Source organism: Lagenorhynchus albirostris, chromosome 6, assembly GCF_949774975.1.
Source record: "Lagenorhynchus albirostris chromosome 6, mLagAlb1.1, whole genome shotgun sequence".
NCBI classification, from domain to species: Eukaryota; Metazoa; Chordata; class Mammalia; order Artiodactyla; family Delphinidae; genus Lagenorhynchus; species Lagenorhynchus albirostris.
This window is the reverse complement of record NC_083100.1, coordinates 389,657-413,209: the sequence shown is the minus strand read 5'-3', so window position 1 is coordinate 413,209 and position 23,553 is coordinate 389,657. Positions and strand designations below refer to the sequence as shown.

The 23,553-nt window shown below is 50.5% G+C and overlaps 1 protein-coding gene across 15 annotated transcripts in view; it reads left to right on the top strand.

Moving 5' to 3' along the window:
- The window catches only part of FARP2 (FERM, ARH/RhoGEF and pleckstrin domain protein 2), a 92,999-nt gene that overhangs the window by 48,058 nt on the left and 21,388 nt on the right, over nucleotides 1–23,553 (top strand). For 13 of the 15 annotated variants that reach the window (XR_009540984.1, XR_009540986.1, XR_009540982.1 and 10 more), the window contains 6 exons: nucleotides 2,967–3,114; nucleotides 10,725–10,880; nucleotides 12,916–13,079; nucleotides 13,422–13,490; nucleotides 14,019–14,076; nucleotides 16,279–16,510. Coding sequence is in view for 10 of the 15 variants with exons in the window: in XM_060151596.1 (XP_060007579.1) it covers nucleotides 2,967–3,114; nucleotides 10,725–10,880; nucleotides 12,916–13,079; nucleotides 13,422–13,490; nucleotides 14,019–14,076; nucleotides 16,279–16,510 (827 nt within the window). In the remaining 5 variants the exon portion in view is untranslated. Of the gene's footprint in view, nucleotides 1–862; nucleotides 2,821–2,966; nucleotides 3,115–10,724; nucleotides 10,881–12,915; nucleotides 13,080–13,421; nucleotides 13,491–14,018; nucleotides 14,077–16,278; nucleotides 16,511–23,553 lie in introns of those variants that run through there. The other 2 variants (XM_060151602.1, XM_060151595.1) reach the window with 2 other exon arrangements.

Here is a 23,553-nt window from a genome sequence, read left to right as displayed (position 1 = left end):
CGGACCGTTTTCCGTAGTAGATGCTACATGCTACGTGGTCTCAGGCGGGTTGAATTCTCAGATGTGGAACCTCGGATACAGAGGGCTGGCTGTAACTTACGTGCAGAGGCTTGGTGCCCCTAACCCCCGAGTTGTTCAGGGTCAACTATGTTTTTGTTTGGATCTGTCTCCTTAGGCAAGGGAAACAAAAGCAAAAATAAACAAATGGGACCTAATAAAACCAAAAACTTCTGCACAGCAAAGGAAACGATCAACAAGACAAATGGCCACCTACTGAATAGAAGATATTTGCAAATTATATGTCTGCAAAAATATACAAAGAACTCATACAGCTCAACATGAAAAAGGCAAACAACTTGATTAAAAGCTGGGCAGAGGACCTGAAGAGACATGTTTCTAAAGAAGACAGACAGATGGCCAACAGACACATGAGAATACGCTCACCCTCACTAAGCATCAGGGGAGTGCACATCCAAACCCCCATGAGACACCACCGCACGCCTGTCAGAGCGGCTGTCATCAGAAAGACAAGCAATGCGTCAGCAGACGAATGGGCAAAGAAGACGTGTATGTATTGTGCAGTGGAACACTACTCAGCCGTGAAAAAGGCAGAAACTTTGCCACTTGCAGCAGCCTCTATGGACCTGGAGGGCATTGTGCTAGGTGAAATAAGTCAGACAGAGAATGAGAAATACTGTACGATTTCACTTATGTGTGGAATCTAAAAACACAGCAAACTAGTAAATATAACAAAAAAGAAACAAACTCAGATGTAGAGAACAAACTACTGGTTACTCATGGGGAGAGGGAAGCGGGGAGGGGTGAGATAGGGGTAGGGGATTAAGAGGTACAGACTACTAAGTATAAAATAGATAAGCTACAAGGAGGTACTATACACATAGGGAATATAGCCAATATTTTATAATAACTATAAATGGAGTTTAACCCTTAAAAATTGTGAATCATTATATTGCACACCTATAGCTTATATAACATTGTACATCAGCTGTACTTCGATAGAAAAAAAAAAGACAAGAGAGGACTTCCCTAGTGGTCCAGAGGTCCGTGCTCCCAATGCAGGGGGCCCAGGTTCAATCCCTGGTCGGGGAACTAGATCCACATGCCACAACTAAGAGCCCACATGCCGCAGCAAAGATCCTGCGTTGCCACAACGAAGACCCAGAGCAGCCAAAATAAATAAATAATAAATAAATATTTTTTAAAAAAAGACAAGAAATAAGTGTTGGCAAGGATGTGGAGAAAAGGGAACCCTTGTGCACTGTTGGTGGGAATGAAAATTGCTGCAGCCACTATGGAAAATAGTATGGAGCTTCCCCCCAAAATTAAAAATAGACTCAATACTCTCTAATGGCCTATATGGGAAAAGAATCGAAAAAAAGAGTAGATATATTAGATTCACTTTGCTGTACACCTGAAACTAACACAACATTGTAAATCAGCTCTACTCCAATTTTTTAAAAAAATTAAAATAAATAAAAATTAAAAATAGAGCTACCATGTGATCCAGCAATTCCACTCCTGGGTATTTACCCAAAGAAAAGAGAAACACTAACTCAAAAAGATATATGCACCCCAGTGTTCATAGCAGCATAATTTACAATAGCCTAGATATAGAAGCAGTGCCCATCAATAGATGAATGGGCAAATAAGATGTGGTGGATATACAATGGAATCATCATCTAGTTGAAGATGATTTATTCAAATGCAAGTTAATAGATGTCTATATCAGCTTCAGAGAACAGACATTTTAGTCAAAGAATGGAAATCACAAGAATGGCATAACGCAAACAGTTGTGTTATTCCTTAAAGATCCAAAAACTCAGGCATTCAGAAGTAAGAAGAAAAAAAGAGTTGTTAATGGAACATCCCACATGGAGTGTTTGGGACTTACCTGAGCGTCACGCCTTGGAGCTGCTCGGCGCCATGCGGGCCGCGTGCGAGGCGTCAATAAAACCAATTGTTGTGGTGATTATATTTTTATTCATTTTGATAATTTCTTTCTTTTTTTGCGGTACACGGGCCTCTCACTGTTGTGGCCTCTCCCGTCGTGGAGCACAGGCTCCGGACGTGCAGGCTCAACGGCCATGGCTCATGGGCCCAGCCGCTCCACGGCATGTGGGATCCTCCCGGACCGGGGCACGAACCCGTGTCCGCTGCATCGGCAGGCGGACTCTCAACCATTGCGCCACCAGGGAAGCCCCAATATGTAATATTCTTAATGTTTATGAGAATATTTAGCTGTAACTGAGTAAGTAGTCACTTTTTTAGCAAAATATTTTTATATAAATTTTAGTTTTTTATTTTTATTTTTTTTGCGGTACACGGGCCTCTCACTGTTGTGGCCTCTCCTGTTGCGGAGCACAGGCTCCGGACGCACAGCCTCAGCGACCATGGCTCACGGGCCTAGCCGCTCTGTGGCATGTGGGATCTTCCCGGACCAGGGCACGAACCCGTGTCCCCTGCATCGGCAGGCGGACTCTCAACCACTGCGCCACCAGGGAAGCCCGATAATTTCATTTTTATAAAAGTGTATTCTAATGGTTAGAATTGTACTTTTTGAAAATAGTTTTTTAAAGTTTTGAAATGGGTTTAATGAGATACTAGAGTTATCTGTGGTATTTCCTTTATTTACTATTTGTCTCTGCACGTAATGTTTGCACATTACTTTGTATTAAGATAAAATTATAAGGCTGAACATATAATGAGTGCAAAGAAAACATTTGACCCACTAGGAAATGGATTACAGAATAGAAGCAAGCGGATGTTTCCGTGGCCCGTGTGCGGTGTTCTGTTTGATGTGTACGTAAACATACAGTGGGTGACCGACCCTCTGAAGAACAGAGCCTCCTTTGTTGGTTTGTTTCTGTGGTCTGTTTTCCTGGTCGCTTCTGTCCTGTGTTTCGGCTCTTTCAGGAGTGCTGTGATCATGCTGTCTTTTATTACAGGGGCCAGACACCTGCCGAGTCGGATTTCCAGGTGCTGGAAATTGCCCGGAAGCTGGAAATGTACGGCATCAGGTTTCACACGGCCTCTGACAGGGAGGGGGCCAAGATCAACCTGGCCGTTTCCCACATGGGCGTCCTCGTCTTCCAGGTAGGAGGGCGGCTGTGCTGTGGCTTCTTGGGGTTGTTTTACGTTTGCTGGGAAGTCTTTGTTGCTGAATCCGTCTTAGACTTGGAGGAAGAGCTTTGCGGACCCTCCGATCCAACCTCTCACCCGTTAGAGAAGTTGTCTTCTTGTCTTGGACTCACTGTCACGGGGCCCATGGCCCGCAGGGCGCACAGTCATGTCCCACTGTCCTTCTAACGTTGACAGAAGGTCGCCCCCGTGGAACCTCAAGCCCGGCTCTGGCTGCCCTGTAGGGCGGCGTCCACCCTCGCGGGGAGGCTGCTGCCCTGTGGGGTCTCCGCCACGGGTCCCAGTCACCGTTCAAAGCACAAGACAGAACAACCTGGGGACCCTCCGAGGGCAGTGCTAGGGTTCCCGGGGATGTGTGCGGTAGCGGCGTTCGGATGGGTGAGCGTTACATAAAGGGCCACTGAGTCGTGTTTGTGGTGAATGTCCTTGTGCCGGGCCGTGGGGTGTGACGCGCCTGGAAACAGCTGCCAGGGTGCCGGCCTGCAGCTCCGGAGCCCGCGCCTCGCCAGGTGCTCCCGCCTCCCCTCCAGGAGCTGCCCGTGGAGTCGGGCACCTCCGGTGGAACGTGGTGCCCAGGGTTGGCGGTGGCGCTCTTGGCGCCCAGCTGGCTTTGCGGCTCTTCCCTCTGTGGCCCGTCTTCGCTGCCGGCGCCTGAAACGGCTGGTCTGATCCAGGCCTCCCTGATCAAGGACACTTTGTTTCTTCTGCTTTTCCTTTCTCTTTCTCAACTTAGCCAGCAAATTTCAGTTTCCCGTAGGAAAAGAATTTAATTTTGCGTTTAGAATGTCAGTTCTGTTACATTCCACCTGAAATCCAGGCCCTTTGAGTGGTGTCCAGGGCCTCCCACACCCGCTCCCTTTGATGGCGGTTCCTACCTGGCACAGAGGGGAAATCACGTCCCTCAGGATCAAGTTGTTGTCATTTCTCCAGAAAAGGACAAATAATTTATGACCAGAAGAAACTGCAAAAGCATGAGGTTAGAGACTTGAAATGAAAGGCGGCAGATTGAATTCATTTCCACTCTCTCAAAATCCCCACCGGCATGACCGTTAAGGAATTTTTTTTTAACCTTACATCAGTAAGAACAAAGAATGGAAAAGGAAACCACAGAAAACAAGGACTATCGCCAGAGTGTGGGGAGTAGGGAAGCAGGCCCTGACGGCCCAGCGAGGAGCCTGGGATCCCCAGGGGGGCGGGGAGGCCGGATGGGGCGGGGCCGGCAGCTACAGCACGACCCGCCGCTCCAGGACGAGGTGCCTCACGAGCGGGTTCTGACATCGGGGGCCCTGCTGCAGCCCTGGGAGCTGCCAACCAGCACTTCAGAGCCTCCTCTTGTAAAGACTTCCATCTGGAAACACTTTCAATTCAAACATCCCAAAAAGCTGTGAGAATGAGGATAGCACACAGAGACCCCATGCACCTGTCCCCCAGGTTCAGCTGTCACCATTTGCACCTCCCGCTGACATGTGTTCTCATCCCTGCCGCACAGACACACGCCCAGACGCACACAGTTTTTTCTGAAGCCTTGGGGAGTAAGCTGCACACATCGGGGCCTTTACCCCGAGAACTTCAGTGTGTGTTTCCCAAGAGCAGAGTATATGCTCTGTCGTGACCACAGTCAGTCACCACTGAGGCCGCAGGCTCTTAACACCTGGCACACGGGTCCGTCCTCAGTCCTGTCAGCTGGCCAGTGGTCTCCCTGCAGGACAGGATCCCATCTAGAACCAGGCCGTCACGCTGCAGTCGCCTTTAATCTGGAACATTCTTTTTTCTTTTATGAAGACGGTGTTGAAGAACACAGCCCCTTTGTAATAGAAAAGTTCCTCGTCTGTGTTTGTCGGCTGTTTTCCTGTGATTAGATTCAGGTGACGTGTTCCCAGCTGGACCACTGCCCAGGTGACATGTGTCCCCCTCGGGGGTCACACCTGAGATGCCACCTGGCCTCCCTGGCGATGCGAACCTTGATCGCTGTGTTTTCTGGTTCTTCTACTGCATAGTTACTGGTTTTCCTCTTTTAACTAATAAGTGGTCCATGGAGAGGCGCTTTAAGACACAGATGTTCTGTCCCTTGTCAGATGTCCCTTAGACTAGCGTCCCCTCGTGATGCTCCCTGGCCAGTGTTTACCAGGATGGTCACTAACTCAGGCACACCCAGAGCCTTGCTGTTAAATAGAGACAGTGACCAAGGGTCGCCAGAAATTTGAGGAAAGCCTTTCTTCAAGGGAAGATGGTATTTGAGGGACAGGTCCCAAATTTGTGCGAAGAAGAGACTCAGAAGAAACAGAAACTGTGCTGGGGGTGGAAGAAATGGAAAGCACGCTTCCTCAGAGAGGTTACTGCTTTTCATCTATCAGATTGGCAAAACAGAAAAATCGCTTTACCCACATCGCGTTCCTGGGGAACAGGAACACAGCTTTAGCACGAGTGTAAACGTTTCTCTTGTGATTTTTTATTCTGGCCTTGTTTGTAATAGTAAAATACTGGTGATTAATTATTAGGAGGCCGGTTAAATAAATGGCGGGGCATCCATATTATGGGATAATTGGACAACTGTCCAAAGGTTGCATGTGCTCTCTGTGTCCTGATACGTGAAACATTCTTTGAGATGTATTGTTAAATGGAGAAGATGTTCAAAACTGTGTGTGGAATTTGCTACCGCGTATGGGGAAAAGAGGGGAACTTACACACACACACACACACACACACTCTATTTATTCCCTACAAAATAAACTGGTGTTGACTGCCCCTAGGATGGTTACTATAGCCTGCAGGCTTTTGGAAGTGGGGAGAGGGGCCTGTTCATTCTGGACTCAATTTTGGTACCTTAAGGATTTGAACCTTGTTAGTATGTCACTGTATTACATTTTCCTTCTTTTTTTTAATTTAAAAATACTTCATTGCTAACAGTGTTAACTATCGTCTGAGCCTTCAGAGAGTCATAATCTTTTCCCAAGAGTAACATCAAAGATCATTGATCACAGATATCATAACAAATATAATAATGAAAGTTGGAAATATTGTGAGAGTTACCAAAATGTGACACAGAGACACGAAGTGAGCAAATGCTATTGGGAAAATCAGCGCCCATAGACTTGCTCAGTGCAGGGTTGCCACAGACCTTCAATTTGTGTGTATTACGTTTTCTAAAAAGCCTCACAGAAATAAGGGAAAAGCTTGCATCTCTGAAACAAGAGCAGGGCAGTTACGGAGAAAAAGAGTGACGCACATTGGCGGAACGAGAATGTTTGGAAGATGCAGTTGAGGAAATCTCCACAGAACAGAATAAAAGATAAAGGGTGGGCTTCCCTGGTGGCGCAGTGGTTGAGAGTCCGCCTGCCGATGCAGGGGACACGGGTTCGTGCCCCGGTCCGGGAAGATCCCACATGCCACAGAGCGGTCCGGGAAGATCCCACATGCCCCGGTCCGGGAAGATCCCACATGGCCCGTGAGCCATGGCCGCTGAGCCTGCACGTCCAGAGCCTGTGCTCCACAACAGGAGAGGCCACAACAGTGAGAGGCCCGCGTACCGCTAATAAATAAATAAATAAAGGGTGAAAGATGGGAGAGAAAAGTAAAGAAAATTCCAGCGCCATCCAGGAGGTCCAGCACCCCAGAATTCTAGAGGCAGGAACCAAAAAGCAGTGGAGGAATTGTTAAAGAAATTACACGAGAAAAAGTTTGCAGAACTCAAGGCACAAAGTTCCAGGTTGAAGGTGCCTGCAGGTTCCAGTGTGACGGCAGCAGGGCTCGTCAGCGTGAGCTGCCAGAGGTGGGGGCAGTTGGAGAGCTGCCGGGCTAGTAGCGGCAGGACTGGCAGCTGGAGACCGGAGGTTCTACACGTGAAAGAAGAGCATTTCCAGCCCGGGATTCTGTGCCCTGTGCAACGCGACTCCTGTACAGAGAACATGAAAGCATTTTCAGATATGCAGGTTTTCAGAAATTCAGTTCCTGCACAGCCTTTTGAAGGCCAACACTGGAGGAGGGAGAAACTCGGATGGGAGCTGAGGAAACAGGGTGACTCAGATTGGAGAAGGCAGAGGTGCAGGCTGTGCTCAGATGGGGAGAACGTTCGTCAGCATAAGCACAGAGGTGGCCTCCAAGAAAGGGCTGATGGGGGAGCTCCCTGGCGTCCAGTGGTTAGGACTCGGTGCTTTTGCTGCCAGGGTCCAGGTCCAGTCCCTGGTTGGGGAACTGAGATCCCGCAAGCCGGGAGGTGCGGCCTTTGAGGGGGCAGGGGGAAGAATGAGCGATGGCTTCATGGGTTAGACCGTATCGAAGAGTTCTGAAGGTCTGCGGGGAAGTTTTGGGCTGAATTAGAATTAGCGATGGGTACCTAGAGATTAGGCAAACGAAAAGAGGCAGTTAGTGACTCGAGGAAAATTAAAAGCGAAGGAGTGGGCTTCCCTGGTGGCGCAGCGGTTAAGAATCCGCCTGCCAATGCAGGGGACATGGGTTCGAGCCCTGGTCCGGGAAGATCCCACATGCCGTGGAGCAGCTAAGCCCGTGCACCGCAACTACTGAGCCTGCGCTCTAGAGCCCGCGAGCCACAACTGCTGAGCCCATGTGCCACAACTGCTGAAGCCCGTGCACCTAGAGCCCGTGCTCCACAACAAGAGAAGCCACCGCAACGAGAAGCCCACGCACCACAATGAAGGGTAGCCCCTGCTTGCCGCATCTGGAGAAAGCCCGCGTGCAGCAACGAAGACCCAAAGCAGCCAAAATTAATTAATTAATTAATTTTAAAAAGCAAAGGAGCAAAGTATAGTTATAATTCAGGTTGGCTCAACTTGCAAGCAGTACTTACGTGATCAGTAATATAAATACCGAATTTTAAATTTACCAAAAACGGAGGGAGTGTGGGGAGGGGTGGACGTGAGGTCGTGGTGGGTGTGGAGGTCCAGGAGACGAGATCTCAGAGCAGGGTACAGTAGCAGCCTTGGACAAGCTGTGTGGACATGCGGATGCAGGTCCGGAAGGCGGTTCTGTCCGGGGGAGCAGGCCTGAGGGTGGCCCAGAGAGCCCTGAGTCTCCGGGTTCTGTTTCAGGTCTTACTTGGCATTTACAGCTGAGCCGTGGATTTTTTTGATAAAATCCAAAATGAAAGCAGTGGTTCTGAGTGGCGCGCTGCTCGGTGAGTGTCAGGGTTGCCCAGGGCAGAGTGAGGGCAGTCATCCGTGGATTCTGTGTTTCGATTTATGACTCGGTTAAAGCCCTGGGATGTGGTGATTTTTTATTTTGACCCAAAGGGAAAATGGGAAGGCAAGCTTGCAGCTGGGAACAGTGTGTCTCTCGCTCTTTTCTGTGTCTTCCTGGGGAGGACAGGCCCTTCCCTGGCCCTCCTGTGGCCACCTGCTTTCTTAAGCCTTTGCCCTAGGCACCTACCATCTAGAGGTGAGAGCTGGCGGTGGGCGTTTTCTTTTCTTTTCTTTTGTTGATGTTTTATTGTTTGGTTGTTTTGTTTGCTTTTTTGAGAACCCAGTTGAAAACCCTCAAATATTTTACTTTGAGTAGCAGTTGAAGTGACTTCGTGTCTGGACAGTGTTGGGAGCTGGGATACTTGGGTCTCATCTAGACCCTGTCATTTGTATCTTGGCCTCAAGGACACTTCTTAACTCAGGAATTTTAAAAACTGGATATAATTCACACGTAACGTAAAGTTCACCATTTAAAAGTATAATTCAGTTGTTTTTAGTATATTCACAGAATTGTGTCACCATCACCACTAACCCCAGAACGTTTAAATCGCAGCCTCACCCCACGCACCGTAGCAGTCACTGCCCGCCCCTGACAGCCACTAAGCTGCTTTCTGTCTCTGCTGATTTCCTTGTCTGGACGTTCCTGTAAATGGCCTTTGTGCCTGACAGCTTTCCCCTGTCTCAGAGTTTGTCCCTGTCGTGCATGTTTCAGTGCCTCCTTCCTCTTTAATTGCTTAAGTTGTTGTGGGTTTTTTGTTTTGTTTTGTTTGTTTGTTTGTTTTAGTATCTCTGAAGGGAAAACATTCTTCACCTTGCCACCCCCCATCTTGAATTTGTAGAAAAGAGTAAATGGTCATGATAGTCGAGAATAGAAAAGAAAATGCCAGAAAAGTGTTTCAGTCCATTTAACATTTTAATTCTGGAAATGTTTCAAGGTTATGGAAAGGATATGAGAACAGTAGAACATGCTCCTTCCCCAGAGACCGCATCCAGCTTCCACCAGTTGCCCCAGTCTCCTTGGTTTCAGAAGATCCCTTCTGAGGCCAAGCGCTCTGCCCAGTCAGGATCCCGCTCTGGCCTCTTCAGTCTGGAACTCTCTTCCTTCTCTCCTTGATTCTCCTGACTGATGCTTTGGAAGGTTCAAGGCCAGTCATTTTGTGGCATGGGCCTCCCAGCACCTGCTGACGATCAGACCCTAGTTAAGCTTCTTGGGCGGGTGAATGACAGAAGCGAGCGTGCCTGGTGCAGCCCGCGAGGTGGCCCACGGTGCCTGTCTGTCCCATTGCCGGTAGTGCCAGTATCCATCACATGGTTGGAGGGCGCTTGACAGGCTTCTTCGCTGCGAAGTGACTTTTTATCCTTTGTAATTAGTAAGCATTTTGTGGAGAGATACTTAAGACTAAATTTCCCGGATGGTTGCCAAAAGGCAGCTTTTTAAATTCCATTCTTCATGATCCTAGAAGGGTTTTCTCCTCGTTTGTTTATTGTCTTTACGTCCCTGTGGATCATGGGTTTGTATTATAATCGTACTATCACTCAAGTTATAATTCGGGTTATAATCTGATACTTGATCTGTTGTCATTATTTGTTTTGATCTTTAAATTGACCCACATCAGGGAGTCCCTTCAGGTGGCTCCTGTGCCCTTTTCTTTTTTTTGAGATTTTTTTGATGTGGACCATTTTTAAAGTCTTTCTTGAATTTGTTACAATATTGCTTCTGTTTTATGCTTTGGTCTTTTGGCTGCGAGGCATGTGGGATCTTAGCTCCCCAACCAGAGATCGAACCCGCGCCCCCTGCATTGGAAGGTGCAGTCCTAACCACTGGACCACCAGGGAAGGAAATCCCTCCTGTGTCCTTTCGACATTTCCCCGTCATTTTTTGAGCACTTGTTTACTTGCTTACACAATAAGATGGTCCAGGTTCCTTTGTTCTTTGCCTGCCCCACCCTGGAAGAGCAAAGGGCCCTGGTCTCCTTAGTGGACAAAATTGTTTAGAAGCTGAGGTCCTTGCCCGGTGTGCCCACTCTGGAGAGTCGGGGGTTCAGCCTTGGATCCGGGTCCCATCCGGCACCCCTGGGATCCCTCCGTCCTTCCCTTCAGTGGGAAACCCAGCCCCGCCCTGCCACCACCAGGCCCCTCCCAGCCGCCGTCCTCGCAGTAGGGGGGCTTCAAAAATGTTCACTGTTAACATTGAAAAAAGGAGGTTGTAATAAAGCTTTATGAAAGAAATAAAGTTTTCTTCCTAAAACAGAGAGATTAGTGTGGTTAGTATTGACATTTTAATTCAGAGTCTTTCCGAACATAAAGTGGCAGGGGCTTGCTGTGCTTTCTGGCAAGGATGTGACTTAACCTTCTCTGTTTCATGAGAAGTCGTGTGCACGCGTCAGGTTACAGATGTTCCTCAACGAACGTCTGTGTCCTGAATTCCAGAGCAGCACCAAGATCAACACTTTCAACTGGTCCAGGCTCCGGAAGCTCAGCTTTAAGAGGAAGAGGTTTCTTATCAAACTTCACCCAGAGGTCCATGTAAGTATTATTTTGAGAACTTTTTAAGTTGTAAGAGAATTTACTCTGCTAGAATACTGAGTTTTTAATTACTTCTTTTTAAAATTTATTTGTTTAATTTTGGCTGAGTTGGGTCTTTGTTGCTGCACGTGGGCCTTCTCTAGTTGCGGCGAGCAGGGGCTACTCTAAGTTGCGGTGCACGGGCTTCTCATTGCGGTGGCTTCTCTTGTTGCAGAGCACGGGCTCTAGGGCACGTGGGCTGCAGTAGTTGTGGCACACAGGCTCAGTAGTTGTGGCGCACGGGCTTCGTTGCTCTGCGGCATGTGGGATCTTCCCAGACCAGGGCTCGAACCCGTGTCCCCTGCACTGGCAGGAGGCTTCTTAACCACTGCACCACTAGGGAAGTCCCTTTAATTACTTTATATATCGTTTCAGCATAACTCACATAAGAATTTAAGGACAGGATTCGGGACTGGGGACAGGCTTCGGGGTGACCTGCCCAGCACTTCTCACCTAGAGGGCATATCAGCATCCCCGGGGGTGGCCCCGCCCAAGACTCAGCTGTGGGGTTGGCCTGAGAGAGTGCATGTGGGACAGACTCCCAGGGCTGCTGAGAACTGTTGGTCTATTACAGCCAGTCCTCCTTTGGGTAATAAAGCTGAAATACGGAGTGTTTAGCTGTGATCAGAAGAAGCTGCACAGCAAATCAGTGTTGGAGCTTCTGTCCAGAATGAAGAGAGGGGCGTTTCCAATATTCTCATGTGTCTTTGATTCAGAAATTGACCCTTTAATAGCTCTAATTGAAGTAGACTTGATTTTCAGAAAATAAATGTTCCTTTCTTTTGAGATTGTGAGTCAGTAAGGTAATAATTAAATATAAATTTACTGAAATTAGTAAAAAGGGGGAAAAGTAAATGTCTGTACAGTCTGATAGTTGGAAAAATCCATTACGTCAGACTATTCAGAGATGTTCACATTGTTACATGTCTATTGTACAAAGGAAGTTAGGAAATAAAAAGTAGATTAGCTGAGCCGCTGTGGCGTTGAAGCTTAGGAGGCTGTCAGCTTAGACACACTCTGGGAGATCAGAGCTCCGGGCCAGTCTGGAGGAGAGGCTTCACCTAAGCTTTTCAAAGGCTCAACTTGATTAGCTTTTGTCAAACCCCAGGGTCATGTGCGGCGTGTAAGTGTGTTTGGTAGCAAGTATGAACAGATAGCTTAATTGTTTTTTACTCAAATATTTCTTCTGCGGATGAGAGAGAAGTATAAGGAATGCCAAAAACATGTACAAAATACAAGTAAAAGGCTGCGTTTTTTTTCTCTGTAAAAAAAAAAAAAAAAGAAGTTTCTGGCAGTTATTCTGAAAGGACAGGGAGAGAAGAGAATTGCGGCTTTATATCCCCAAGCAGCTCTTCTTTGGAACAGCGTGATGTTTCAAAGTTCCGGACTGTGTCTGTCTCTGCACCTGGCAAGGTTACGTTTTGTATCCCTAAGCACTTACATTTTTAAGATTAAACATAGGAGTCAAAGTATTATGTTCTTTCTGGCAAGTAATTTGGTAATAATATATCATAAGGTTCAAAAATGTGCATTGTTTCTGAGCTCAATATACCATTTCTGGGAATTTATCCTAAGGAATAGCCATGAGAGACAATGCAGTAGTTTCTTCATGGTGATGTTTGTGAGCCTGAAAACCCTGTGTGTCCTGGGCATCTGAAACATCCCAGAAGAACCCCCAGGAGAATGATTGGGTGATAACAGATAAATGCGTCAGCCGGCCTAGAAAGATGCCTTAGTTTCCTAGGTGGGAAAAGGTTACAAAGATAAACTTCAGAATGTTAGCAGTTGTGTAATTGTAGATGGCCACATTTTCCTGATGTTTCTACAATGAATATATACCTTGTGTTTTTCTTCTCTTAAATGTAAATGGAACCAGAAGTCTTTGTATACAACCTTGAGGAAGAAAACGTGCTAATCTTTAACTTTGGAGCAGCCTTTTGCCTTCCTAAATTTTATTCTTCATATAGTGACTCGAACCTTTGTCTTTTGTTCCCAGGGGCCTTACCAGGACACCCTGGAATTCGTGCTGGGGAGTAGGGACGCGTGTAAGAACTTCTGGAAGACGTGTGTAGAGTATCACACCTTTTTCAGACTTGCTGATCAGCCGAAGCCCAGAGCTAGAGCCATCCTCTTCAGCAGAGGTTCCTCCTTCAGATACAGGTGGGGCAGCAGTGCCAGGCGGGTCTTGGCCTTGTCTGTGGGACTGAGAACCCGAACAGCCTCAGTCAAGAAGAAGGTGGTGTGAATGTTCCAGAGAACTACACGCAGACTGCAGCTATTGTAAAACTGGAGAAAGCATATCAAATAAAATAGTGGGAAAAATAGGCTTCGTAAAAACTGTTTAGAAAACTGGTTATGCTTGTTGCAAAGTATAATTTTTAAATGTATATGTAAACTTGTGAGAGAGGATGGGCAAGTCTTACTTTTCCTTTGCTTTTGTGAAAAATTAATGCTGTGAATTACTGTTTATTCTTTTCTTTAAAACCTGATTTTTTTTCACAGTGGAAGAACTCAGAAGCAACTAGTGGATTATGTCAAAGACGGTGGGATGAAGAGGATTCCGTATGAAAGGTAAATTTTCTCATCTTCATGATGAAAAGTGTGGGCTTTGAAAATTAACGTTTTAAATACTTTAACCTGTATTTGAGTAAAAATCACTTCACATATGTAAATGTGTATTTTGGCACTTGAGTTCTGTTTCTTTTATTTATTTTAATGGTAATAGATTTGTATTTTACAGTTATTTACAGTTACTGTGTACAGATACAGATAATGCTTTTTGGTTCTAGTCTGTATCGCTTAGCTTAGATGTAATGTTTTTACGTAGCGTGGTAAACTTTGAATCTGAAAATTCATGTTGTTGCTTTGCATGTGGAGCTTTTCCTTCAGTGTGAAGGGCGCAATTTCACCTCTTCTGGACGTGTAGGTTTTGTTTGAGTGCTTGTTTTCTGTCATCCCGCCATTCCTGGTTACGTGCCTCACGTTAACAGAGGCTTGGCCACATGTTTATGCAAGTCCTTGCGCGGCACGGCATGTGCTGCTTTAGAAATGGGTCAGGCGAGGAGGGCTGGGGGCTCACAGCCTGTTCTCTGTTTGCAGAAAACACAGCAAGACCCAGATGTCTCTCCGCGCCCTAAATGCCAACTTGCCGAGGCAGGTCAGTCCTTCTGCGTAAAACGTACACGATATGATCACCTGTCCTCTTCGGGGAAATAATCTGGCAATGTTGTAACAAGAGTCCTAAGATTAGCTTTGTCATTTGTGAGGAAATTCCAATCCTGGGACCCTGTTTGCAGAAAGGAGTCCTGAGTGAAGAGAAAGCTCTGTGCAGTGAGATGTGTGACAGTGTTGTTTATCATTCGAGAAATCCTAGCGACCACCGTCTGTGCCGGGTGAGTCACTGGCAGTTCTGGGCGTGTCCACGTGAGGCGCTACTCAAGAGCCTTTAAAAATCTCGTTTCGGGAGAATAGTGCGCGAGCAGGACGCGCCCAGAGAATATCAGTATGTGAAAGTAGCAGGGTGCAAAGCAGCCTGGGTCACGTCCTCATTCTGATTTAAAAAGAGAAGTGTATGCACAGCATCAAACATGATCTCTGAGCGATTGGATCCAGGCAGTTTTTATCTTCTCTTTGTGCTTCTCTCTATGTATTCTTTTCTTCTCTTTGTGCTGTGGACACAGTGCTTTTTGTTGTCAGGAAAACAACTGAGAAATACTCCTTCTGTAAAAGTGCAAAGTGCGGTTAAATGCCAGCTCAGGGAGATGATTTGCTTAGTGAAGCCGTGTTCGCTGAGTGCATCTTTTGCTATTATCTTAAGGGTGAAAAGCAGGAAACAAATGTGTATGCCTGTGTGTTTGACATGATCACAGCTATATGAAAACAGGTACACACAGGTGCACACAAACACTCACAGGAGACGTTTGGCCACAGTGTCCCAGACATGACAGTTCTGTGTTGCGAGGCCGGGACGTCGGTGACTCTGTGTTTCAGGTCTGCTTCTCTGCTGTCGCTCCCTGTGTTCACATTTGCGTGTTGACTGCCACATGCAAGTATATTTTTACAGAGAATCTTGCTCTTTTCATGTACTGTTATTTCGTAACTTTCTATGTGTGGCTGTATAGTTTCATATTTATACATTTTTATTGCTGCACAAATCAGCAAATATTGCTGATTTTCGTTGACAGTTTTGTCATTTATACTGTTATAGTATTTCCAGAAGCTACACTTGTACCTCATATATTAAAGCTCATGTGTCCTAAATTTTTTTTTAATCGGGTCTTTTAAATATCAACATTCTTTAATTCTTCTAGATATGTTTTCTATTTTGGAATTCCTTGTTAAATCAACTGAAATTAAAAGAACTTATTTTTGTTTCTTTAACAAAGTTCAAATTTGTGAGTAGTCTAAAAGTTACACTTAAGCTTTCAGTTCTCTGATGCTGTCTTTTAAAAATCACAGAGAATATGGAATATGGTCGATGATTAGGAAAAAGCCACGTGGTAGACACACGAAAAGGGATTAATCTTACGGGTCGCGAGCTGCCGCTTTGTCTAAAGGGGTGGTCGCTGTGCTGCTGCTGCTGCTGCTTCTGCTTTGGTCTGACCGCCCCCTTGTGATGTTGTGAGTGCCGGTGTGACACGGCTGTGTCTCGGTGACACGTGAGTGGGAAGGGCTGCTCCGTGTCCCTGCGTGTGGGACCGTGAGCCAGGACGCAGCGCAGGCGCCCGGCGTGGCGAGCAGCCCCTCCCAGCACCCTGCGCCCCCCTCATGAGCCTCTTCCTGCTCATACGCGGGGCCGCTCCTGCGCCTCCAAGATGCCCGGGGCTCCTGTGCACGGCGTGGGCGAGGAGCTCCGCGTGCGGACCTGGCCCTTGCTGCCTGGGCGGTGTGTGGATGCACCAATGCCTTTTGTCCCCCGGTGACCCCTGGCAGGGCGGGGGAGGGCGCCTGGGTAGCCGAGTGGGGCAGCTCACCCCTCCTCCAGCTGCCCAGCCCCAGGGGAACAATGATGCCCAAAGACAGCCCCAGGCAACTTCAGGGTGACCCGGGTGCCAGGGAGACTCAGGGCCTTTAGTGGTGGAAATGGCCTTTCTTGTAGACAGGTCACGCCTAATGCAGAGAAAAAAGTGGACTTACAAGGGACCTAAATAGATCCTGGGTCCGTTTGAAATCATGTCTGCATTTACAGATCTTCAGTTCTAAAAGGAAAGGTCTGACCTGCTGCCCTCCTTTGTAGAAGCTGTGACAGAAATGTGTGGGTGCGGCTGTACTCACCTGGGCCCAGTTAGCTCTGCGACTTCCCAGCAGTAATTGCTCATTTCACGTGTTCCTTTTTCTCTTCTCCTGATTTGATCCCCAGAGCGTCTGGTTCACCGAGGGCACGAGGACTCCCGCGTCCCCGTCTTCAGCAAGAGCCTCCTTCTGTTCGGGCCCCGCCTCCCCTCCAGCCCCCGTGGGCCTGCTCGGTTCCAAGGACGGCAGCGGCTCCCCGACGGGCCCCCCGGCTCCCAGCGCCAGGTGGCCAGCTGCAGAGGGGAGCGGCGTGGCCGCGGCCCCGCCCCCCGGGCCGCCCGCTTTCCAGCCTTGCCAAGGTGTCGGGTCGGGTCGGGGCGTGTGGAGCTGTGGGCCCAGCAGTACTGAGGGGCTGAGTCGCGCCGCCCTAGGCCTAGAGGCAGGGGGGGCCGGCCGGCGGCGTGCGGGTCACAGTGGCCGTGGTGAGGGTGCCTTGACCGTGGGCCCCTCCCCTTCCAGGGGGGCGCCCATGTGTGGCCGGCAGAGCCTCCGGGGGGGCCCTGTTTTCACATTGACAAGCGCCCAGCTGCCGGCGTTCGAGGAGTTCAGAGATGGCGGCCTGGCAGACATCTCCTTCTTTGCCGGAGGCTCTGAGGCCTTTCCTTTCCCCTTCGGCAGTCTGCGCCCGCAGGCCCTGCTGTGTGGCCGCCTGGGGTCTGCCCCGTCCAGCCCGGAGGGGTCCTCCCCGGAGCCGGCCCGTGGGAGTGGGGCGCGCGGCTTTGAGTCCGAGGAGGAGGGCAGCCTCGGCGACGCGCACCCCGCCGACACCTCGGAGCTGCTGGAGGTGAAGGCGCAGGCCAGCCTGATGCAGCGCCTGCTCAGCCCATCCGCCGCCAGCTCGCTCCGGCTCCACCGGTCCGAGACCAGCTCCCTCAGCAACGCGCCGCTGCCCGGCAGCCTGTCCGCGCACACGCCCGGCTCTGCCGCCCAGTCCGAGGCCAGCTCCATGGCCAACTTCCCCGCCTGCTCGGTCCGCTCCGAGGCCAGCTCAGCCTTCCATTTCTCGGACATCGTCGACCAGTTAGAGCAGCTCAGCTGCCCGCCCACGACGGCTGAGGACCCGAGTGGCTCCGACACAGACTCGTGGGGCTCCGAGGCCGAGGCCCCCCTAGACGTGAGCCTCTTCTTCGGTAACCCCTTTGCTCTGACAAGGGGAGAGAGAGTCCTTTTCGATCTGCAGAGTAACATAAAGAATTTGACTCCTGGAGAGCAGGTCGATGAAAACCTGTCCTGACCGTTCCCGGCTTCCCTCCCGGGGACCCTCACCTGCTCGGGGGGTGAGGGCTCCGACTGTCGGCTTTCGATACAGAAGGTGATTTGTGGTCACGGCTAGATATTCCTTTTTCACCCTAATTCTCTGATTGATTGTTCCATTTGGAATGCCAAAAGTGAAAACTTGCGCTTGGAGCGGTGTTAAAAGCTGTGCCGCGGGTTGGGAGTGGGGGAGTGTCTGCAGCTCACCCTTCGGGGCTGGTCGTCTCGCCTGTGCAGCTTTATTCTTCTGGCGTTGGCTTCGATACAGCAAAAGTGGTGCTATGTGTTTTGAGTGTGACACGGTTCTGATTCGTGTTGACCTCTAATGGAATGTGTGCCTTATGCCTGTTGCTGCTTCTTAAGGTGAGGTGTGCGGCCCATGATTAATTATGATGGAGGTTTTGTCTGATTTGACTGCACGAAATCTTGAATAGGCCCCACAGGACCCAGTTCCTGGGGAGGGCAGCGGGGGCTGCGGCCTCCGTGTGCTGTGGTCTGGGACTGCCCAGGGCGGCTCAGCGCCCGAGGCTTGGCTGCGTCCGTGACTTAGGATCCAGGGACCGTGCTTGGAGAGGCGTTGGTTTAACCTGCGGTGTAAGCGGGACTGTGTCCTTTCCACCTTCCTTGGGGGACGCCACGTACTCGGTTGCAGGGAAGGCAGAACCAGACACACCAACCGGCCCAAGGGGCATGGCGTTGGCTCGAGCTGGCCAGCCGTTTCCTTGGGGCCGACGGGGGCTTGTTCCCCGTGGGGACTGGGCACCCGGGGCCTCCCCAAGCTGCAGGGGGCTTGGCCTTTTGTAGCAGTGGTGTCTCCTCCGGTCAGGTGTGCACCCGACACAGCTGCGGGCTGATTCTGATAGACCCCATCCGCACGCATCCGTCCAGAGGCCTTGGGCAAGGTCATGTGTGTGGACAGGCCAAGGTGGCTGTGGCCCTGGGGGCACTGCGCTCCACACCCCGCGGACGTGGGGCCAGCGCTCAGCACAGGCTGCGTGGCCGGGCCCCTCAAGGGCTGGATTTGTCACCGAGTCCATGGACTGGGTCTTGTGCTTCTTCCTTCCCGGTCTCACCTGGTGGAGCAGCACCGTGTTTAAAGGTTAGTTTTCTTCCTGAAAGTCCCATCCTCGCCGTGTGTGTGGACCCCGTTCCCGGCGGCCGCGTGGAGATGCCGGGGCTTCCCTGCAGGCTCGGTCGCCGTCCGTCGATGGTGTCGATGGTGTCAGTCGGGTACCAGCAGGGGCTTCAGCCTAATGGGTCGGTACTTTCCATCCTCGCAGCTGCCTTACCGCCGCTCTGGGTCCCTTGTGGCTCTGGTCCCGGGACGTTCTCACCCGTCGCCCCCGCACCTCCCAGGCCATGGGTCCGTCTGCATTGGTGCTGACTGGCCGGCGTCTGTGGAGAGACTGTGTGACCGTGACTGACGTCACTGGTGAGGATGGCACGTCTGGGACACTTTGTGTCACTGAAAAGACACACCGTGGGTATGTGTGGCAAGGAGCTGATACAGACGCTGTCCATCCAACGCTTTTCCTGAATCTTAGTTGACACGACGGCTGCCTCTGTCCTTGGTCGGTTGTTGTCTCCTGACTGTGCCCCCCGACGCTCCGAACTAACAAGAGTGTCCTTTTGTCTTTAAAGCAGCCCGTCCTGGTGTCTGGGCAGAAAGTCTGAGCCAGCAGAGCAGCCGGGGCTGCAGGATGCGGGGCGGGGGGTGTGGGGGGGGGGGTTGTGTGGTCGTCGTCACATGTCGAAGAATCTGAATAAGTCGTGTTCTCAGATGTCTTTTACTGGACCTTCCTGTTAAAGGTTTTGTCTTGTTTTTTCAAAGAAACTTCTTTTTCTGGGGATAATTTTCTGGCTTTTGTTTAGACAGTTTTCAGGATATGCAGAAGCGGAAAGAGGCGTATCAGGAGTGAAGCCCAAGCCTGTTGGGCAGGGCTGTCCTGTGTCCCCCCCGCCACGTCCCCCCGGGTGTTGCCCCCCTCCTATAAAGCGGGCCTGACGCGCTGACGACCTTCCTCAGCGCTCATGTGTCTCTGAAACGTAAGGCGCCTCCTCACTGACCCCACACAGATGTCACCCCACAAGGTGGACGAAGTGCTGGCCGACGTCTGGTTTGCTCAAATTGGGATCCAGACCCGGTCCGCGTGCTGCTCAAGGTCGAGATAGCCCGTCTGTCTCCTCTTCCTCTTTCCCATTTGTGCCGGTGACTTGCAGGGAAGCCGAGCGGCCTGGGCTGTCGTCGGTCTGCCCCTCAGGCCCTGCAGCCCTGGAGGCTGGACCTGCAGCTGCATTGACTGCTGACCCCGACCCCTGACCCCCTCCCTGTTCCACGCATGGGCAGCGCGGCTCTAGAACGAGCCCAGCATCCCAGACGCTCTGTGGACACTGCTGGTGAAGGTGTGATTTTCAGATTCAGGGTTAGCTTTTTGGTCAGATTTGGAGAAATTTTGAACAACTTTCCTTTTCCAGAGTGTTCACGATATGTTTAATTTTACAGCTTTCCTTTTATATTGAAACCATTTCTTTAATATCAGTTGTGGCTTCTTTGGACTCTGCCCACAGCCCTTCTTCCCCTTCACTCGAGTGGGAGGAGCCCCCTCCCGGAGGGGACCCTTCGGCAACCGGGAAAATGAGCCTGAAAGATAGCTCCTACAGGTCCTGTCTTTCTGCTTGTAGCCCAGGCAGTGGCACTGTCGTGTTCTGTCTAGTAAGAGCTGGCTTACAGGAAACATTAAAATATCCAGCATGGTTCTGAGTGAGGCCTGCAGCCGGCCTTTGCTGGGTTTGCTGAAGGCCGTTCGTGGTGATCGCCTTTTATTTGAAAAACACGTTATGCAGTGGCATCACCTTGGAAGGGTGGCCCCGCAGACCCGGATTACAGGATGAATGTGCAGATTGGCGTGGGACCCACAGGCTTGGGAGCAGCCCTCCTCACGCCGGCCCACGGGGGAGCCCGGCACTGTCACCGCAGCCCAGAGGCGGTGCCCGCCGTCCCCGCCAAGTCCCCTGGAGTGACGCACTCCACTTACGTGGACTGTTTATGTTTACTAGCTGTCAAGTCTATGATTGTCTTTCCGTTTCCAGGGTCTAACGACAGCCTCACGTTAGGCAGGTTGACGGCACTAAAGCAGGAAGCGGCGTGTCCCGTGTGTGCCTTTTCACATCACACAGGAGCTCTCTCAGTGCGGGGTCAGAGCAGGACTCCTTTTTCCAGTTAACACGCGTTTTTAAAATGGTAGTAATGATGGAGGGATGGGCAATGAAAACCGCACAAAGAAGTTTAACGTGGAGAACTTTGATCATCCCCAAGGTCGCCACTTTGCAAAGTCCTTTAATTGCTCTGGTGCTGTGGGTGTGGTTCTCACCGCAGGCATCTTCTCACCTGCTGCCCTGGAGGGGTGGCTGAGCACCAGGCGTGCTGTGCTTCCGGTCCTGTGGCGCACACGGGCCACGCCCCTATGTGTGTGTGACAAGGGATGCCAGTTGTGCGTCTTCAGGGTGTGCTGTTCCCTCCCGGTTCAGGGAGCACCAGAAAGAAATCCATTCTTGGCACAGTACTTTGTAGGTGAAAATGTTAACGTTCTCTCAGGCACTTAAAGTTGGGCATTTCAGTGTCTGTTCTCAAGGCCACGGGTTCACTCGTGGGATTGCGCCCCGGCCCCTGTCCTGAAGTGACAGAGCTTGTCGCAGCTGGCCGGGGCGCGGGGGCCGCTGTGGGACTGTCTCTCCACGCAGCGCCCTGCCCGCCGTGACCCTGGATGCTGTCTTTTGCATGAACGTATCTATGTCCCCAGGAATGAGGAGAAAAGGGGGTGGCATTTCCCTGTAAACCTGAACTCGTTCATCCTTTAAAGACACATTGACGTTGCCTGGTTTGTGGTTCTTGAAAGTTTGTTTCCTGTTGAAATTGCCGTTTATAAATTTGCAGATATGTACTAATTCAGAACTCTTCGTTTACTCAATAAAATAAGGGAATATTTGCTATGGATTTTGATGGCTTTTTAAGCTTCCTTTCCCTCTACTTGCGTGCAGTTTTGATTTACACCCATGGAAGGTTATCTCATGTGTCAGGTGAACCCCGGAAACAGCCCTGTATCTTTTCACATCACCACCGACATCTGTCTTCATAGGCAGTTGGCCCCATGGAGCCCACAGGCTGTCTCATGCCGGCTGTGGGTGGCAACGCCCCTATGGAAGGCCAGTCGGGGAAGTGCCTTGCTTTTCTCAGCGGCCCCGCTCAGGCTCGTGGCCCCTGTGGTCAGTGTGCAGAGGGGGATGTAGGAGAGCCAGTGGTCTGCTGGCTCTGGGCCCGCATGAGCCTCCAAGGTGCCGGCTGAGAGCAACACTGTTGGCAGCTTTGGGGTTGAACTGCACGGTCCTTGGGCTTATAGTGCACAGAACACGTGCTGTTGGCTTCTTAACTCTGAAAATGAGAGCGTTTTATTGCCTTTTCCCCGCAGTCAGCTAGACCCCACCTGATAACATCCCTGGCCCGAAGCGTGGCAGCCGCTCAGACTCTGAACTGGCCTTTCCTCCCGGACCCTCTCTCGGCTGCCACGAGCTTCTGCTGCGCCCACGGAGCTGCCTGCCTCTTCAGCCCCTCTCAGGCCTCGGGGCTGCCCCACTCCTGCGCAGCGGCTGCAGCAAGCCGGCTGAGGACGGGGTGCTCGGGGCAGCGCAGGCCCCTCGGGGCGGGGGCCGGGCTCCCTCTGGGGTCTCGAGGCACCTGGCGCCCAGTGTGATGGGGGCGGGAGGTGGCTGGCAGCGTCTAGAAAGGCTCCTGTTGGCATGAACTCCCTGGGGGACCCCCCCTTAGAGCAGAGGACAGTGGATCACTAGGGTCTCCATTTCTTCCCCCATCACACCGGCCCGTCCCTCACTGACGCCCCCACTGCCGTCACCCCCGCGGGGATGAGGTGGCAACACCTCCGTGATGAACCCAGTGGATGCACAGGGTGACCAGTTAGGAGGGTAAAAGTTGTGTGGCCTTTACTTCCAAGAACGTTCACAGGCTGCACCTCCTTCCTAACGCATGTCACCGCCACACTTCCTAGTTTACTTGAATAGTTTGTTTCGGGGCCCTTGCCTCCGTCGCTCCAATAGTTCAGAAGATCCATAAGTCACAGCTTCTCAAACTTTAGACAAAATGTGTCATTTATTAGAACAAGGACGTGCACCCTGGACTACCTACACGTGTCAGCAGAGGAGACCCCACACCTGGCGGGCGTCATCCGGACAAGTGGCCCAGAGTGTGAATGAGTTGTAGGTTGGCACCCCCGTTTCTCTTAACAAGGAAAGAGTCTTGTTTGCTTAGAAGGAAACAGAAGAGAAGACTCGGGAAAATGCCCCTGGGTGCGCCATGCGTGTAGACGTCACCCCCTGAGTCTCAGGTGACCACAGCCACTTGCAGACTGAGCCGTCACAGCCCTGGGAGGCAGGCGAACACACAGCAGGAGGAAGGGGTGAGCTGGGCCTCGGGCCCCTCGGAGTAGCTGCTTCTTTACCTCCTACTTTATTTTATGAACCATGTTTCCCATAAGAGACTCGTGACGTCCTAGTTCAGAAGTGGAGCCAGACGTGGTTTCCTGCGGCTCATCAGGGTCACGCTTACCTGGGTGCTTTGGAAAAATCAGCTTTTCCCTTTTCTTATGGGATTAGTGATCACTGTTCCAGCCACAGAGGGAGCTTCTAGATCTTACACTCCCTCCATCATGTTAACCTTCAAACTTGACCTTGAACTTTCCAAACTGGAGCTGACTCTTGCTCCGCTATAAGGCAAAAAGTTTCAAAATTGTTTATTTTATTACAGAGTTTTGAAGAAGAGAATTTAAAGGTATGAAATAAAAGTAGCTGAGCTTCCTGTCTAAATGTGATGTTTCTCTTTCATCACCTGGTCAGACGATAAGGAGGTTACACAAAGCACAGTACTGCGCTTCTCAAAACGATGTCAAAAATTATCAGATGGATATTTAGAAATGTTTGGAAATAAAGAATGCCACAAAGAAAATCATCTCCCAGGGTGGCTCACTGCTGACTGACTGAAACGAAAGTTTTACCTTTGCAGTGTTTTTTTTTTTCAGTA